Here is a 19,370-nt window from a genome sequence, read left to right as displayed (position 1 = left end):
CCACGTCTCCACCCTAATTCCCTCTCTTCCTAGATTCCACCCGCTTTTCTCCTTTCCTCCGCCCCCGGCTCCGTCAGCCCAATCTGTCAGAGAAGTTGTGTACAAACTGCGCGGCCGCCCTGCGCGCGAAAGCTCGTGGCCCGAGAGGGCGGGTCAGCCCGGCGAAGGCGGGGCCTGGGAGAACTTCTCCCTTCTCATAGGCTGCTCATTCCGGCCAGGCCGGCCTCAGGGCTTCGGGATTCGCCCTAGCGCTGCCAGTCAGGTTGGCGGGCCCCGCCCACCCGGAGTTGGGTAAAATAGAGGCGGGCGTCAAGTGTCAGTAGTCGCGGGGCAGGTACGCGCGCTCGCAGCTCGGTCGTGGAGAGCGGTGGTGGCGGGAGCGGGCTCCGGCGAGTGAGAGAGCGCGGTGGGGCGGGGCGGGGGAAAGTGGCCGCCCGGAGGACGTTGGCGTTTACGCGTGGCGGAGCGGAAGAGTTTTGCTTTTCGTGCGCGCCTTCGAAAACCGCGCCTGCTGTTGGCTGAGGGGGTCCGCCCGGAGCCTTCCGTTCTCCGCCCGCCGCCCCGCGCCGAGCTCGCCGGCCCGAATCAGCGTGGGCGAGGTGGGAAGCGCGCCCGACCCGCGTCCCGCGCCCGGAGCCGCCCCCTGAGTGCCAATGGCCACGCGGGTGCTGACAATGAGCGCCCGCCTGGGACCCGTGCCCCAGCCGCCGGCCCCGCAGGACGAGCCCGTGTTCGCGCAGCTCAAGCCCGTGCTGGGCGCCGCGAACCCGGCCCGCGACGCGGCGCTCTTCCCCGGCGAGGAGCTGAAGCACTCGCACCACCACCCGCAGGCGCAGCCCGCGCCCCCGCAGCCGCCGCAGCCGGCGCCGCCGCCCGCCGCGGGCCCGCGGCTGCCCCCTGAGGAGCTGGTCCAGGTAGGAAGAGCCGCTCCTCTCCCTCCGTCCCCCTCCCGGAGCTCGGGCGTGTCCCGCCGCTGCGACGCGCGGGCGACAGGGGCCGCTCCAGGCTGGGGCGTGCGTCGGGGCGCTCCGGGAGCCGGAGCTGGGTGGGCAGCCCCTCCCCGCCCTGCCCTTCTGGCCTGGGCACCCGCAATCCGCAGGGAGGGAGAAGGGAGGACCGGAAGAGGGGGGTCCCAGATGAATCTCCCCAGACGTGTCCGTCCGGGAAAGGTTAGAGGCAAGTGGCTGCTCACAACGCACCTTAAGTGTTTTCTTAGTTTGGGGGATGAGACCTCGTACTTCACGTCCAACCTTAAATTCCGCCTTTCACCTTAACCCCCACCCCCACCTCCACCCCCCGCCGTGCTCTGCCCTTGGAGGTTCCCCCACGTCGTCTCGGGTTCGGTGGAAACACAAATCGGGGTGCCGGCGAGAGGCGCCTCGGGGTGCTAGTTTCATATCTCTTGGCTGAGCCTGCTTTAGACGTGATCTTGGAGCTGCCTTTGGGAAACGAGAGTTAGGAAAGCTAAGGTTGTATTGGAGCGTTTGTTTTTCCTTAAAAAGAAAGACCAAAAAAGACCGGGGGTGGTGTTTTCTTCATGTGCGCGTAAATTTCCTCCCGGAGCCGCGTTGAAAGCTGGCAGTTGGCTTTTACACTTGCCCGGCAGCCGAATTAGAGCAACCGCCTGTTTCTTTCGCCCACGCAGGGAGTCATATAGCCCAGAAAAAACTTCCCGGGACTTTTAGCCTGTCCCAAGGAAAAAAAAAATTGGAAACATACCCACATGCAAACAGCTGGAAGAGCTAAAATCAGAAACCACTAACCACCACGGGAGCGAAGTGCACGAAAGGGTTTAAGTTCGGTTTATTTCGAGACGCTTCATTTAATAGCCCCTTGGTATACTGCGTATTTGCTGCTCAGCTCCTAGTCCGGGTGGTCTGCGAGTTTCGTCGTGCTGTGAAAGGGCAGTGGCATTTGTCAGAGATGTGACTCACATGACGAGAGCGTTAATTTTTATTTTTAAATCGTGTCGATCTGGGAAACCCTATCTGCATCCACCCCGAATGATACGAGGTCCGATATGAAACGCTTTTGAAATGCAGTAGCAAAAAATGACTACTACTCACCAGTTTCGGTGCCACGGTTAATAGTTCCATGGGCCATTTGATTGGGGTGGGTTTTTCTTTTAAAATTTACTTTTCAGTGTTAAAAATTAAATAAGTTTATGTTGTACTAGAATAGAAGATAGCTGTAAAAAGACTGAGGGAGACTAGTTCCAAGCTGGATTATCTAAAAAAAAAAAAAAAAAAAAAAATCACCACTTGAAAACGATTTGGTTATTTCAGGTTTGTCACTTTTCTGCTTAAGAGACACCAAGAGGATAAGGGATGATTGAGGTTTTTACAGAGTAAGGGGGAATGTAGCGTTGGCCCACTGAGGAGGACATGATAAATGTTTTGCTGATGACTGTGCTAGGGATACAGCAGCCTCTCCCCACCCACGGACTCCTTAGCACCACTCTACCAAGGGAGTGATTTTCCCCTAGGTAATTAAAGATCTGTTTTAGATAGGGATATGAATAGGAACATTTCATTATCATATTAACCAATTACAGAATCTGCTGATTAAAATCAACATTTAGATCAAATGTCGAAAGTGAAGTTGTTTTGTTCTTTCAGGAGATACTATGTTTTGCTCAAGACTTTGTATTTAAGTGTCCAGTGACCTATAAATGAGAAAAGGCACTGAAATAGCCAAGGAATATGTTTTATATTAAATATTTCAACAATATCTGTCCAAGCAAACAAAACAAAACAGAACTTTGTGATATTTTTAAGGTTGGTTTGCTTAGGTTTTGTTTGTTTAAACATACCTATATTAATATAAATATGGCATGAACAGAAATGAGGTGGTTTGGCAGTATTACAATACTGTATTTAAGTTGCAAACTCGACCGTAATGGGGGAGAGAATCCTGCTTGTATGTGAGCTCTAAAAAATATATTATTGATTAGAAAGGAAACTATGTATTACTGATTAGAAAGGAATGTTTTCTGTGTGCTGCTGCTTTTTCTTGATTTGCCTCTTTCACTTTTTGTCAGGGGCTGATTGTGGGAGTGATTTTACCAAGTAACACAGTATAGAGAGTTTCATAAGGCTTTTGGTAAACCAGTTATTGCTTACACAATTGACAAACTTGATATGTTTAGAAGCGACACTTAGAAGGAGTTCGCCTTAGTACTTTTCACAGGTCTTGTTGGGAATTTTTAGTAAGTTTGTCCTTACTCAGATGATGAAATGGGTGGATTATGCATGTTTGTATCTCTTCTTTTTTTAGACAAGATGTGAAATGGAGAAGTATCTGACACCTCAGCTTCCTCCAGTTTCTATAATTCCAGAGCATAAAAAGTATAGACGAGACAGTGCCTCAGTCGTAGACCAGTTCTTCACTGACAGTGAAGGGTTACCTTACAGTATCAACATGAACGTCTTCCTCCCTGACATCACTCACCTGAGAACTGGCCTCTACAAATCCCAGAGACCGTGCGTAACACACATCAAGACAGAACCTGTTACCATTTTCAGCCACCAGAGTGAAACGACTGCCCCTCCTCCGGCCCCGACCCAGGCCCTCCCTGAGTTCACCAGTATATTCAGCTCCCACCAGACCGCAGCTCCAGAGGTGAACAATATTTTCATCAAACAAGAACTTCCTACACCAGATCTTCATCTTTCTGTCCCTCCCCAGCAGGGCCACCTGTACCAGCTACTGAATACACCGGATCTAGATATGCCCAGTTCTACAAACCAGACAGCAGTAATGGACACTCTTAATGTTTCTATGTCAGCTGCCATGGCCGGCCTTAACACACACACCTCTGCCGTTCCGCAGACTGCAATGAAACAGTTCCAGGGCATGCCCCCTTGCACATACACAATACCAAGTCAGTTTCTGCCACAGCAGGCCACTTACTTTCCCCCGTCACCACCAAGCTCAGAGCCGGGAAGTCCAGATAGACAAGCAGAGATGCTGCAGAATTTGACCCCACCTCCATCCTATGCTGCTACAATTGCTTCTAAACTGGCAATTCACAATCCAAATTTACCTGCCACCCTACCAGTTAATTCGCAAAGCATCCAACCTGTCAGATACAATAGAAGGAGTAACCCCGATTTGGAGAAACGTCGCATCCACTACTGCGATTACCCTGGTACGTGATTTAACCCGGTTGAAGCGTGTGTGTGTGTGTGTGTGTGTGTGTGTGTGTGTGTATGCCTTTTTAAATCTCGGGTTTTAAATTTACATAGGAAAGTAATACTTGACAATGAAAAAACCACCTACTTTGTTCTTTTCATATCTCAGTCTCTGTACTGTACCCTGGAATGTAACTTTGTCTATTGGTGGTTTTATGTATAAAAAAAAATGGCTAGAATATTCTGGAGAAAAGTTACTTTGGACTTCTTTATTTTTAATATTGAATAAAAATTAGAATTTTGAGTTGCGCCAGAGTTACTTTGTTTAACGTCTAAATTGGGATTTTTAATTCTAAATTAAGTGCCCTGAAAAGAGGGTAAGGTAGGGAGAATAAGGTGTGTTAATGAAGTGGGGATTGAGTAGGCTGCTCTCATGATGGTAGATTATTACAAGACTCTGTACAGAATAGAATTAAGGATAGTTCTGATAGCATATGAGCATATGCTCATTCTTGAAATGAGATGTGGCTCAAAATCTGAATTGATGATGGTGATGACTTTATCTACTGGCATAAGCTAGTTTATGATTAATACAGGGTATAATTTATTGACTATGGTACATGATACAGCATGATAACACTAAATGAAAAAACAAATGTAGTAGTACAGAAAATTGCAGTCATCTTGGATAATGGTGTAATACTGTCAGCTCTAGAGCCATTAAAAGTTCTTAAATCACTGAAGTATATGTTACTAGTATAAAGCACCTACTGTAATATAAACGCACATTTCCCATTTGTAGCTTGCTTGATTATCTGCTTTTTCTGCTAAAGTGGTACATAAAGTAAATCACTTTATACCTTTAATAAGTTAACAGGGGAGCACTTTTTAAAACTGACGCTTCAAATATCTAGCATGAGAGATTTCTTCTTTAAAGCCAGATTTTAAACACTGAATCATCAAATGTAAAGATTTCAAAAGGATCTCCAAAATGACAAGCTGTTCTTCCTCTCCTTTATTTCAGGCTGCACGAAAGTTTATACAAAGTCTTCTCATTTAAAAGCTCACCTGAGGACTCATACTGGTATGTAATTTTCTTGTTAATTCTGTGAGTTGTGTAAATAGCGTAAGTGGTATTCATCCTTTTAAAAGCCAACACGTGTTTGATCTCTTCTTTCTTCTGTCAACCTTTATTTTTTAATGGCCTACCTTTTCAGCACTGGCTTGGCTCAAAATTCAGTTCAGCGAAAAAGTCTGGTTCCAGGAAGGCTGATGTTCCCTTACCAAGGCCTTTCCCTGTCACCTCACGTAGAATGAATTACCCAAAAATGTAAACAACAATGTTTACTAATGTATTTTAAAACTTTAATGGCACTGCTATTCCTATCTTGAAGGAAAAAAAAATGTAACTCATTTTCTTTCTTCCATAAGAAATAGTTGGCTTCTGTAAGGTATATTAAATGCTAAAACTTTTCCATTTAGCATGTAAAGCATAACTGCTTAATATATCATCTTTAATTTCACCTTTAACCTAAAATCTCTGTTCAGCATGTTTTCTGTGGCTGATGAAAGGTAGGGCCGAAATTGCAGACTATTAAAATCAGGCAAAGATGGGGTCATGGTTTAAAAGTTACTCTATACACTGTGCCAGCCCAGATTTGAGGTATTTAAGACTTTATCTTTATTCCAGTTTATATTTAGTCCTTGTTTAGAATGTGCCTTTACATGGGGTCACTTTAATTTTATATTTATCTTGTCAACTCTATACATCCACTTTTGAATGCTTTTTTTAATTTTAAAACTGTATATTAGAAACCATTTTAAGACATAACTACATGGCATGCATTATAAAAAGCTTCCAAAAAGACCCAAAATATTTTCAAATATATATAGATGGTTACAATCTGTGATTTTCTTAAAAGGCCAGCCCTAAAGGAAAGAACTTATATGAAATGATTGTGTGTTTTTTTTTCTCTCAGTAAATTCAGCCTTACCTAAAGTTCAAAGAATAAGTTTGCTAATAAAAGCAATGACCTAGCAAAATGTTTTATTCCATCATTGCTATGGAAACCAAAGTATTCAACGGTTCCTTTGAATGGGTTGTTGGATTAGTGTGAGGACTTGAATCTCCCCAGGCTAGATGTTACTATGGAAATTGAGTTTTGATAAATGAAGTAGTTATCTCTAACTGCTGCATTAAAAAGTAAAAGCCTTTGAACAAAGGTCAGTGCTGAGATAGAACACTAGGAGGAATATGGCTGCAGACATTTTGTATGCTTGTAAGAAAGTATTACTTGATATCTCAGTGATAAACACTACTTATTAAAATCTAAATAGCATTGGCGTCAATGGTAGATTCCAGGACTTTCTGAGAAATTGCTTTTAAAGAAAAGACAGCTCAAGTATTTATCAATGAAATGAATGGGTTGTTTTGGCCTGAAGTTTTTAGATATAGACAAAGTGATTTATATGAAAGGCAAGATCCTACATAAGCAGCTCAAAGTAGAAATTATATTTATAGTTAAACAACCATTAAGTATATAATAAACTCAGTCTAAAGTAAATGATGGCCATGAAAACATTCCATATAGAAATAGTAAAATAGCCATTTATAGAATAAATATTCTCTGAGGGAGAGAAACATTGAAAATGGCTTTTTATCTGAATTTTGACTAATGGGACTGGAAATAAATTTGAAACATTTGAATGATTGTTTTTTCTTCTTTGAAAGTCCTTGAAATGGGAGATAGGAAGGAGGGAACATGTTTTTCATGAGGTTAAAGTCTCCTAATAAAAAGAGTGCAATTGCATATCACACTGTAATCAACTGCTTATTGCAGGGATGTAGTCAGAGCATATCTGAATGGCCTTGCAACCCCTGTCAGGGGTTAGTGCTCTGAATGCTTATAGCTGGGATTCTGGAACTTGACCTGCTGGCAAAGAAATTTAATAGCGGGCTGTCTTAACAATGATCGTACTAATAAAATCAAACTAAAAAGAAGACCCAGGCCTAGTTTGTGTTCCATGCATCAACTTTTTCACCTGATCATAAATGTGTGGCCATCGACATCTAATGAATGAGACCATGTAATCCAGTTTAATAAAGTTTTGTTTGATAGTCTCTCAAACGCCTTGGGGAGGGTTTGTAGCTGACTTGTTCATCTGGCTAAACCCGTTCTTGGGTAATCATAGAGCATTGAGGTTGTTTTTCTCCTCATTTCTAGTTTCTAGACAATGTCTTTTAAAATTACCTGGGCTCTCTCATTGCATCCTCCCCTGCTTGTTTTTTAATGAATGTATCTGAAGCCAGAAAATCCTTGTTTTTGTTTTTCCTCTTTTTCCCTTTAAGGCCCAGGTATTCCTAAATAACTTCTCTTACTTAATAGCTGTTTCGTTTGTTTTGTATACATGTTCCCTACTGTGCCCTCCATCCCGCCCCCACCCTACACAATTTATTAGGAGATTTTTTTTTAAAAATCTATATGGGATAGATCTTGTATTTGATACAAAAATTACTTTTTAAGTGATTGCCATCTTGCAGGCAGAATGTGAAAAGCCACCCTAGCATTTCCATGGAATATAATTGTAATTGCTTTAAAATGTCAAGTTACCTTATGTTTTAAAAATGATTTAAGCAATTAAAACTACATCTGAATTCTATTTAATTGCTTATTCTGGATTTTTAGACAGTAAGTACTTCTTGACTTGCAAATTGAACGTAAAGGAACCGTCTTTCCAAAACAAGATCTTTTTCAAAAAATTCGGGATGAAAGTAGAAGATACCAGTTTCTTGAACCAGAATTCCCATAGCATTCTTCTAAGCATTTTTCTAAGTTCATACACTCGATTTCTTTATTCATAAAAGAATATACAAGTAGTACAAAGTTCTGTCTTTGTATGGTCACACAAAATACCTGAAATGTACTTTTCCTGTATTTTAGGAAATGGTTATATTTAACTTACAAACCTGTCTATATGTACATGATACATATTTATAGGTCTGTAGAGGTACCCCTTATATGGGCGTGTGGGTGTTTGTGTTATTTGTAATGTGTGTGTATATACATATCATGCCTCTGGTTAGAAATCATTATGCAGTGTCAACTGGTATATTGTACTTTAAAAAAAAGCATGTAAATGCAAACATTCTACTGAAATTTGTGTATGCCTTTTGATGTATATAAGGGACTATACCCATTGCCATCATGTAAAAGTTGCTCCTGAGCACCTTTAAGGAAAAGATTCACTGGCCCTTAAAAATCAACGTGTGATTGTTAAAACTGATTCATAATCTAGTAGAATAATCTGCAACCAACAGGATAGTTGTTTCTGCTCACACACTTTGCTGTCTTTAATTTCTTATTGAAGATTTAAAGTAATTCTAAACACGGGCTTGAGGCCAAAAGTAAAATGCAGTAGGAAAAAAGATTAAGGCTGTATATACAAAGAAAAATTTGCAAGAAATTGAAAATTTTCCTTATTACTGCTACTGGTTTCTTGGTGTGCCTATGAGATACTGCTTTTACTTTGAGTTTGGAAATTCCTTTGAAAATGGTATTTATGGTTTAGTAAAAAGTAGTTTCCAAAGAAAAAGTTCTGAAAACTAGTGAACTCAGTACAGTTGTTTAAAATCTTAGTGGTTTTAGTCACATGTGTGAGAGATGTACTTAACCCTAAAGAATACCCGGAAGTGGTTGGGAAATTAGGGTATGGAAGCATTTTTAGACCATTTATCAGTCTTAGCGACCTGGAACAGGGCAGAAAATGAGCAATTGTACAGAGAAAGTCTTTGAGCAGCACACATACTTGGCTCAAGTATCCCTTAGACCGAGACTGTATGCACAGGCCGTTACGTGGGCACTAAATCGCAGAACAACTTGCCGAGGGTTGACAAGGAAAGGACAATTGGAAGCACCCCCACAAAAGAAAATGGAAACCTACAATAACATAGGAACACAAAATGGATTCAGGGAAGCATTATACTGTGAGTGCTGCATTTCACAGTGAGCTGTTTGCGATGCTTTGTTTAATTAAGAAAAAACTCCACAGTAAGTTCTAGAAAGATTTTTAGGCCAAGCCTAGTTTTAAGGGGGTAAATTCCCATATTCTGTCTTAATTGCTTACGTTAGAACACTTCATTTCCTAATGACATTTATATTAAGCTGTTACTATGTGTACTTTAAAATGTATAATCTCTGCTCAAGAGGATTTTAGTTTCAGTTTAGGTACTAAACACCTTATGTATGATTTTCTTATCCAGTTCTTTGTTCTACTCTTAATCTATTTAATGGTATTAGGTATAGATTTGCACCTAAAAGTATTGACAGTGTTGACAATCAAGATTTTCATTCATGGTACTTTGCCACTAAAAGAAACATTCAAAATGTTCAGAACACGAGTTACTCCTTTTTTTGTGGAATTGTGGAAGGGAGGGAAAGTCTTCAAACAATTTCAGTTCCTTGGAAAATTATTTACAGCAAAAATCAGCATAAGTCTCTTTTCCTCTCTAGATAGGTAGGTAAATAGATGGCCTTAGTGGAGATCATACAGTTTGGATCTAGAGGTCAGTACATCGCTGGGTAACTTGGTAAGCTGTGTTACTGGTAGAGGTGGAAAAGTTGTGCAGGATGAAATTACTTAGTATCCAGTGTAATTTTGAGTCTGTATTTGAAAACATGCAGGAAAAAGTATCACATTTAGCTTATACTATATATACTATACAGATAATTAACTAGTTATTTTTATTTGCAGCTTTGAAATTTATTCTCTATATTGACAATTTCAAGCTTATGTAAGAAAAGTAGTGGCTTAAGAGACTTGCTCATTCAGACCCCTGGAAAGGCATTTATGAGCTTGAAAGCTTAGAAACAATTTCTTTTTAATGACTCACTGGGAAAATTAAACTTTGCTTCTAGGACTTTCATCTGAAAAACATTTACATACGAAATTGATTAAACATTGCTTTGAGATGATAAAGCTTATCGAAGGTTAAGAAGTATAATTTGATTAAGCAAACATTTTGACTGATCTTGTGGAGAATCCAGAGAATCTTTTTCTTCCCTTCTGTTTTTTTTCTCCCAAGTGGGAGAAGGTAGTTCATAAGCAGATTAATGGAATTGCTGAAGCTCAGATATAAATAATCAGCTGTGAAGGTAGACTGTAATGTGCCTTTTTTTAATGTAGTAATCACCCAAGATTTTTACTTTGGCAGGTATTTTTAGTTCTATAGAATGTAGTAGCTGTTTACTTGATGACTTACATTGTTTTCTTTTTTTTTTTTTTTTTTTTTAAAGATTTTATTTATTTATTTGAGAGAGAGAGAATGAGAGACAGAGAGCGTGAGAGGGAGGAGGGTCAGAGGGAGGAGCAGACTCCCCGCCGAGCAGGGAGCCCGATGTGGGACTCGATCCCGGGACTCCAGGATCATGACCCGAGCCGAAGGCAGTCGCTTAACCAACTGAGCCACCCAGGCGCCCGACTTACATTGTTTTCTGGTGGAAGATTAGAAACAAAGTAATGTCCTACTTCAGTAGAAGTATCTCTGTAGCAGTAGTCCTGTTCTGTCAACCTGTATTATTTATATTCAGGGATCTTTAACGCTGATTAGGGGGAGTTACTGTTTTAGAAGTGCACCTTAGGTAACTTCCAGTAAAAAATAGGCAGCAGAATGTTTCTTTTTGACTCCTTTATAAATGCAAACCTTTTAAGAGTTGGGAGAAATCTTGTCAAGGTAACCACAGTAAGTGCAAGTTAGAGGAAAGATTATCTAGTAGTCATTCAGTGCTAGAAAAGTTAAAACACAGAATTTCTCTATTTTGGTTAAAAAAGGAAAGGTAAAATCTTTGACCAGTTTAAAAAAAAATCAGTTTAGGTTCTTATTACAATAAAGTGAATCCTAGTGTCCTCTTTTTGTCACAAGACTCAAGAATTGGTATTTCATTAACACCATTAATGAGTGAGGAAGTGACAGAAACTTAGGAGCCTAGAGATTCACTCAGGGGGGAGACTGCAAATGTAACCCCTGACTGCGTGTCCCCACCTGTCCTCCTTTGGATTTATCAGGTCACTGTTCTGTGGCCCCATAAGTCCCTTTGGTGTTTGAAACCAGCAGTAGGAGCTTCGGAACTCCTTGGTTTTCATCAATTCTAGTCCAATTCTGTAAGGGAAAACTTGTTTACATAGAGTTTGTTTATCCTTGTACAACTTTATATGATGGATAGGATAATAAATGGGTTCCTTGCTAAGTGGATTCTGAACATGTCCTAAAAGCATGGTTCTCACCTGAACACATATTTAGTGAGATTATGCTCAGTGGTCCTAGGCAGAATAGAACCAGGCAGAGCCCTGCTGCAAGTGGGGGGAAAAAAGAGACAAATCTGGTAACTCCAGCAGATGCTTTCCTGTCTCTTATCCCTTCCCTTCTTTTCATTAATGAAAATATCAGAATTAGTCAGACTTGGGCCAAACATCCAAAGATGCATTATGAGAAGTGTGGCATTGCAGCTGGAATAGAAGATAGTCTCTGTCCTTGAGGAACTTCCAAAGCTAGTTAAGGAGGCAAAACACAGCTGTTTGAACCCTCTTACAGCAAAGTATGTCCAAGTGCAAACCAGTCATTCAAAACAAATATAAGTGGTGCTGGGGATACAGAGAAGTAGAATAATCTCTCCTGGACTGTTCCTGGAAGTGTTAAGGTGAATCGAATTTCAAAGAAAGGGAGAAGCCTATGAACTGACCACAAATTGGCAGGGAGAAAGAAGGAATTTCTTAATTTTAATATACCCTTTTAATCAATCCGTTTCTTGAAAAGAGGGTACTAATATTAGTTGCATTTTGCAAATACAAATAAATACTGTCTTTGAAATAAACTGCCTACCCTTCTGTTCCAAGTATAGGAGATGTGCTTTAATAATAAGATGACTTTAATAAAAAGATTTTTTAAATGGAAAATTTACTGGCATAGATATATAAAAATAAGGAGCCCAAATCATCCTACCTTACCTTTTTTAAGATATTTAAACTTCAATCTTGTGATTGTTTCCCTTTTTTTTGACCTTTTATTATAATATATAGAGACTGTTTCAGACTAAATTCCCTAAGTCTCTACTGATGGAAAAAAGTCTCATTAAATTACATAAAAACATTTTCCTTCTGAAATAAGAGCTGATTTGAGCTGCAAGGACTTAAATTCTAAGAAATACCAACTATTGAAATAATTTATTCCACTTTGTTTGCATTGTTTTGTTTTTTCAGAATGGGAAATGGATTTTAAGTTCTTTGAGGCCAGTGACTTTTTTTTTAAAGGAGAAAATTAAGTCTTAGTTGTGTTTTTCAAGTCGTTCAGTGCAGATTACACTCTCATTTACTAAACATTGGTTTTAATTCATGATGGTTTTTAGTCTGTATTAGATATAATTGAATTACCTTTTAGTTAACAGGCAGGAGATCAAATGTACAAATTTGCTGTAATAAACTTTTAGAAAGTTACCTAAAACGGCTATTCTGAGAAATATTTCCATCTATGATAGTTTTCTTTTGTTAGAAGAATCTATGTGGAACATTCTAGGGAAAGGCCTTGGTATGAGTCTATTGAATATGTTCAGCAGAGCAGAGAAACCTCCCATTCTGTTGTGGTAGGTTCAGAAGTCATTTTTTACCTGTTTATCAGAGGAAAAAAAATTTTTCAGATTTTCAAATATGTTGTAAACATGTTCTCCTAACCTCCTGAAATTCATTTAGCCTGGGGTAAAGGGAAACAATCATTAGGGGACATTTGGGGATTGTTAGAACATGTTTTCAGGACCCTACGGGGCCTGGATCCACTGAAGGCCGGCTCAGGCATGCCCTGTGCTTCCCACTGTCTGCAGTTTAAGGCCTGCGCTGAGTCCATTAAGCTATTCCATAACTGACCTTCTCAAGTGGCTTTAGAATCTTTAAATTTGAACAATATGTGTTCCTTAAATCATTCATATAGAGTGAATGAGTGTTTGCTAATGGAGGACGCAAGTAGGACACTAAGGAAAAGTGGCAGGCCCGGATTCTTAATCTGGAGCTCATTGCTTCACTTCTAACTCATGGAGTTACTGTGAGGATTAAGTGAAATAATGAGAAGTACCTGGTTCTGGAGTTGGTACTCAACGAATGTTCGTGCCTGCTCCCTCCTCTTACTGGTAATGCTTTTGCTTCACGTTTTTATGAAATACTTTAATTGGCTTTATCAGTACCGATAGCGTGTATGTTTAACTTGAACAATTTTTAAAAAGATAAGGGATTCCTAGCAGAATACTCCTAGTTAATTTTAAAGTAGAATAAGAAAATACATACTTTTTTTGAGATAAAGTTGAAGCTTGTTTTCCATGCAGTTCAAACTTGTCACTTTTTTTTCTTTTAGCCTTTGGAAAGTTTCACATTAACAGCATGAGAACTTAAAATTACAGTTGATGTTGAAAGAGCTTAACTAAATATTTTAAATTGGTGGTATTGGAAAGAGATTCTGTAAAAATCCAATTAAACTTTTGAAAGCTCTGTCCTGTTGAAATAACTTAAAGGAAGTCAGTTTGGTTTCCCAGAAGTACTGTGCATAGTGTTTCTGGCTTAGGAAGAAAGGCTCAAATCTACTATTTGGCCAGAAATTGGGTACCAGCTTCCTCTATGATGTTTTACTTGAGCGGTGTTGACACTTGAACAAATCCCATAGAAACTGCTCCAAGTGGGGAATAGTTGTCCTTGCTTTTATAGTAAAGACTTGGCCCCATAACTAACGTCCCAGACACTGCTAGTATTCTTGGCTGAATAATCTATAGATGTGCATAAATTGAGAGCAAAACCCCAAATGTTTTAGGAACTTTAATGGCTACCGTTTTTCAACCAATCAGTAAAGTAAACTTTTAAAAAAATACGGTGCAGTTTATTGCTTCATAGCCAATAAAAATAGTGAACAAAAAGAGTCTAGTGTCCCTTGTTTCTTAAATAAACTCTGAAAATTCAGTTCTCTTGCTATTTAATTATTAAATGCAAAAGACTAGAATGATTTCTTTTATAATTGGAGCACTATAGGAATTTTTTTCCTTGCCTCAGACATCACAAATAACTTTCTCTTTCCATTAATTGACAGTGAAGTATTTAACCAACATGTTTGTTTTTGCGATTTATTTTTCATGAGGAACAAAAACAAATGCTTGGGCAAAAAGTTAATTTTTTCTCTTTGATTTACATTTACAAGAGTGAGAGCTAGATTTACTCCTAGTATTAAATATATGTGAATATAAATTGAGAGAAAAGGTTTATGTTACTTAAAATATTTGTGTTAGCTTAAATTCTTAGAATTCATAATGAGAAGAAAATTGAAACATATTTTTAAAATGGAAATTTATAAAAAAAAGAATTTCTGTCTTGGTTCAGAGCCAGAGGAGAGGAGAGAGGAAGGAGGTTTGGGGATGCATACCATAAAAGTTGAAAGAAAAATCTCCTAGGAGATAATAGGTACAAATTTCAAAGAGTTATTCTGGCCCTTCTTTGTCCTTACGGGATTTTGTTTAAGAGTAAGAGTAGTTATCAGGACAGCAAAAATTAACTACAAGCTATAGAAATCTCAGTTGATGTGGACAGTGGACAGTGTCTTTTAAAATTTGGACTTAGTTGAATAATACTACAACTTCCTGAATATGATGCTGCTAAATCAGACAGGTGGTTGGGTTTCATTTTGGTACTAAGTAGAGTGTTCAAAGTGACTTGGAGGCTCTTCTCTTTCACAAGAAAACACGTTTTAAGGAATTGAGGAGTTTGACAATTCAGAGTTTTAAAAGGTATCCATATAAAACTGAGCAGTAAGCCAACAGTAGTACTTTAATAAGCAAATTTATCTCACAAACTTTCAAACTAACAAATTCATAGAAAATTCTAAGATAATGAAGCATAAATATAGGAACTTACTAGTTAATGCTCAGTGAAACATCCTCAGGTTTTGGAATTTATTTAGGGGAATACCTGATCTCAGTTAAATAGGGCTAGGACTAATTAGGGAGTTAAGACTGCATTATCAATATTATGTGGATTTGAAAGATTAGCAACTAGCAAACTTCAGACAACATTAAGAATAATACAAACTGCAGTGGGATTGTGGCCTAAATGTCAATTTATTCTAAAGTGAAAAAGCGCTGTGAAAGAATAGGGAGATTGAATTATTAGAGACTTAAGGTATAATGCGTGTAAGCTCCATGAGGCCAGGCATTTTTGTTTTGTTGACCACTGCGGTGTCACGAGCACTCAGGACAGTGCCTGACAGGAGTACTACGGTTGTTTCATGATTCTTCACTAAAGTTAGTGGTATCAGACTTTCTGATCTGGTTGAGGAATTTATTAAATACCAAATGCATAAAGCTTCAACACCAACTTTAATATTTTTCTAGCTTTGTTTTGCTTTAATCTCACTGAAAAATGGGAAGATGTGAATGTGTGTGTGCTAGAGTGAATTTCGAAGAGTGAGTGCCCCTTAATCCCTTCTGGAGGCCCTGTGTTCACAAACGAGCTAACTCGTTTATGTGAAGGGTAGTCTGGCTAATCTAGAAAACAGGACCGGTTTGATCATGGTACATTCAGTTGGGCGCATTGGTGATGTGAGCAGGTTTTCCCTCCCTCGGCTGTATGACAGCCATTAGTCCCGTACTGGTTTAATTTGGGTTCGTTGGTATAGAAGTTGTATTCCCACCGCAGCGATAGAGCCCCCAGAGCTCATCTAGTCATTTCCTGGGTTCACATGTTCGGGAACAGTACATAGAAATACGCACCCATTCATCTTGCACATTCGAAATCGCCATTTTCCCGCTCTTGAGAAGGACTCCAGATATTTTCTGCTTTCTGTAATTAGGTCGAATACTACCTATGAAACAGTGACTCTTCACTCGATTCTTTGAGGAAATGTAGGTCCTAATGGAATTTATGAACCAACCTTCTCTTGGGCCATGATTTTTTTTTTAAGACAGGCAGTGTCTGCGACATTTGTCTTGCAAGCAGGCCCCCTCACCTCCTCTTGGTCCGTTGTCACAGGTGAGAAGCCGTACAAGTGCACCTGGGAGGGCTGTGACTGGAGGTTCGCGCGCTCGGACGAGCTGACCCGCCACTACCGGAAGCACACCGGGGCCAAGCCATTCCAGTGCGGGGTGTGCAACCGCAGCTTCTCCCGCTCCGACCACCTGGCCCTGCACATGAAGAGGCACCAGAACTGAGAGCCCCGCCGCGGCCTGCCGTGCTTATGCAATTCACACTGACCGCCTGCAGTTCCTTTGGCAATGGCAAAGTTTTCAACTACAAACTTAACCTATATATATATATATATATTAAAAAAAAAAAAAAAACTGGAAATGTATATTTTGTATATTTGAGAAAACAGGGAATACATTGTATGAATACCAAAGTGTTTGGTCCTTTTGAGACTCTGGAATGCTTGCTGTAATGTATATGGCTTTACTCAAGCAGATTTCATCTCCTGACAGGCAGCCACATCTCAGTGTGGGTAGGGGGGTGGGGGTGCAGGGTGTGTTCGCAGTGTTTCTACCTAAACACCATCATTTAACGTGACAGTGTTTAGTAAACAAGTCAGTTGGCAGGCACAGGAAGAAGGCTGGATTGTATGTCAAGATTTTACTTGACATGGAGTAGGTTTTGTTTTTTTTTTTTTTTCCAATATTAGATAATTCCTTAGAGGTGCGCAGTGTACCTGGCAATTCACAAATAGCCATTGAACAAATGTGTTTTTTTGTTTGTTTTTATATGAGTTGCCTGTATTTGCTATTCAAAATTTTGTAAATACGCAGATCAGCTTTATAGGTTTATTACAAGTTTTCTAAGATTCTTTTGGGGGGAAATCATAAATAATTCTGTTTGAAAATAACCGTGAATACCTTTACAGTTAGAATTTGTGGTAAAATACCTCTTCAAACCTCACCAAATTCATTTCTTTAGGAGGAAGAAATCATCATTGAAATGAAACTTAAAAAGCAGATTCCATGCACTGATTAAAATAGGATTGTTTTAAATATGAAAGACGTTTTATATGAATTGTGAACTCAAGAGCTTAAAGATACCATACATAAAAGTTAAACCGCTAGCAATAAGCTAAACAGTATCATTTTAAAAAAGGACAACTTGAGCTCTCACGTGGCAGTGTTGAATTTATGATGCAGTTTTCAGATACTGAAATGTTTGCTCGTGCAGTACTGTTGGTTGAACGACAATTTATATGGATTTTGCATGTAATATACAGTGAGACACAGTAATTTTACCTAAATTACAGTGCAGTTTAGTTAATCATTGTTAATACTGACTCAGTGTCTGCCTTTAATTATAAATGACATGTTGAAAGCATAAGGAAGCAAGTGCTACGTATATGCAATGTAATAGTAATGTGACGCTGATGCTGTTAACCAAAGGGCAGAATAAACAAGCAAAATGCCAAAAGGGGTCTTAATTGAAAATGAAAATTTAAGTTTGTTTTTAAAATATTGTTTATCTTTATTTATTTTGTGGTAATATAGTAAGTTTTTTTAGAAAATTTTCATAACTTGATAAATTATAGTTTTGTTTGTTAGAAAAGTTGCTCTTAAAACGTGTAAATAGATGACAAACGGTGTAAATATTTTGTAAGGCTTCAAAATGTTTATACGTGGAAACATGCCTACATACAAAGCATAAATTGGTTGCTGTTTTGCTTCTTTTCCCCTCTTATTTTTGTATTGTGGTCATTTCCTATGCAAATAATGGAGCAAACAGCTGTATAGTTGTAGAATTTTTTGAGAGAATGAGATGTTTATATATTAACGACAATTTTTTTTTGGAAAATAAAAAGTGCCTAAAAGATTCATGTTTTGCCTTCCTTCTTCACCCACAATAGCAAAAACAGCAAATTCCATTCCCAAAACTATTTAAAAGGGTCTGTCTTATCAGGGCAGTTAATAAAAAAACAATTCCCACATTGAACCAAAGCTACCTTTGTTTAAAACAAAAAAAGGGGTTTTAAGAAACACGATTACAAGTATAAAGGCAGATACACACACATAGTTCATGAATGTTGATTTTTTTTTTTTTTCCTGGTCACAGACACACATTGCATTAACCTTTTCAAGACCGTAGAGGTAACTTGCATATGCTAGTTTTTTTTTTTTAACTTTATTTTTTATTTGTTTGAGAGAGAGAGAAGGAGCAAGGGGAGGGGCAGAGGGAGATGGAGAAGCAGACTTGCCGGCTGAGCAGGAAGCCCGGACCTGAGCAGAAGGCAGAATGCAGACGCTCAACTGACTGAGCCACCCAGGTCCCCACATATGCTAGTTTTATTGTCTGAGGTAAATAAAACGAATTGGGCTTTCAACCAAGGAAAAAAAATCACAAAGTTTAATGCAGTAGCAACAAGCACACCTAGGGGTTGGTTTTTAATACCATTTTCCAGTAAAAAGGATGGGGCTCCTTAGAGAAATGGCTGATTCTAGGACTGGGTTAGGAAGTGGACAAAATAAGCCTGGAGCATTTGACAGCACCAGGAAATAAGGAAGTCATTCAAATCCCACAATGATGGCAGGTATGTCAAGGCAACAATAAAAAGTAGGAATGGGGGCCCCTGGGTGGCTCAGTCGTTAGGCATCTGCCTTCAGCTCAGGTCATGGTCCCAGGGTCCTGGGATCGAGCCCCGCATCGGGCTCCCTGCTCAGCGGGAAGCCTGCTTCTCCCTCTCCCACTCCCCCTGCTTGTGTTCCCTCTCTCGCTGTGTCTCTCTCTCTGTCAAATAAATAAAATCTTTTTTAAAAAAATTAAAAAAAATAAAAAGTAGGAATGAATTACAACCCAGAGTGTAAAACAGCCATGAGCCCATACTGAAATAACTGAGTAAATAAGAGAGGAGACAAATCCGCAGAATTCCAGTTTTTGCAGACACTTTACCCTGAGAGGTAGAACATAACTCCCCACTCCTTGAAGTGCATGTTGCACAGAAGGCAGTATGGCCAAGAGGGGAGGGAAAGTATAGTGCAGAAGCCGCCCAACCCCACCCAACAGCCTCAGCCAGGTGGTCAAGGTCCACATCAGCAGTGACAAGTCATGGTTGTACATAATGTGACGAGAATGGAACTTTGCCTCTGCCGTCTTCCTTCCTCTTGGAAACACGTAACCTCAGTCCAGTCCAGACAAAGCCCAGTTGAGGGACATTCTACAAAACACCAATACTCAAAACTGTCAAGGTCTTGAAAACCA

The 19,370-nt window shown here is 39.6% G+C and overlaps 1 protein-coding gene across 1 annotated transcript; it reads left to right on the top strand.

Moving 5' to 3' along the window:
• The first annotated feature begins 334 nt into the window (after nucleotides 1–334).
• KLF5 (Kruppel like factor 5) lies at nucleotides 335–17,989 on the top strand. Its single transcript, XM_021697857.1, has 4 exons — nucleotides 335–914; nucleotides 3,277–4,150; nucleotides 5,158–5,217; nucleotides 16,179–17,989. Exons 1-4 carry the CDS (start codon nucleotides 654–656, stop codon nucleotides 16,355–16,357), a joined length of 1,374 nt encoding a protein of 457 aa, XP_021553532.1. The 5' UTR covers nucleotides 335–653; the 3' UTR covers nucleotides 16,358–17,989.
• The last annotated feature ends 1,381 nt before the right edge of the window (nucleotides 17,990–19,370 follow it).

Source organism: Neomonachus schauinslandi, chromosome 3 (assembly GCF_002201575.2).
Source record: "Neomonachus schauinslandi chromosome 3, ASM220157v2, whole genome shotgun sequence".
Lineage (NCBI taxonomy): Eukaryota > Metazoa > Chordata > Mammalia > Carnivora > Phocidae > Neomonachus > Neomonachus schauinslandi.
This window is presented reverse-complemented; position numbering and strand designations above follow the sequence as displayed.

Coding starts and splice junctions, on each gene's coding strand:
- KLF5 (XM_021697857.1), top strand. CDS start 654: ATGGCCACGCGGGTGCTGACAATGAGCGCCCGCCTGGGACCCGTGCCC. Junction 4,151..5,157: donor CCACTACTGCGATTACCCTG/GTACGTGATTTA, acceptor CCTTTATTTCAG/GCTGCACGAAAGTTTATACA. Junction 5,218..16,178: donor TCACCTGAGGACTCATACTG/GTATGTAATTTT, acceptor CCGTTGTCACAG/GTGAGAAGCCGTACAAGTGC.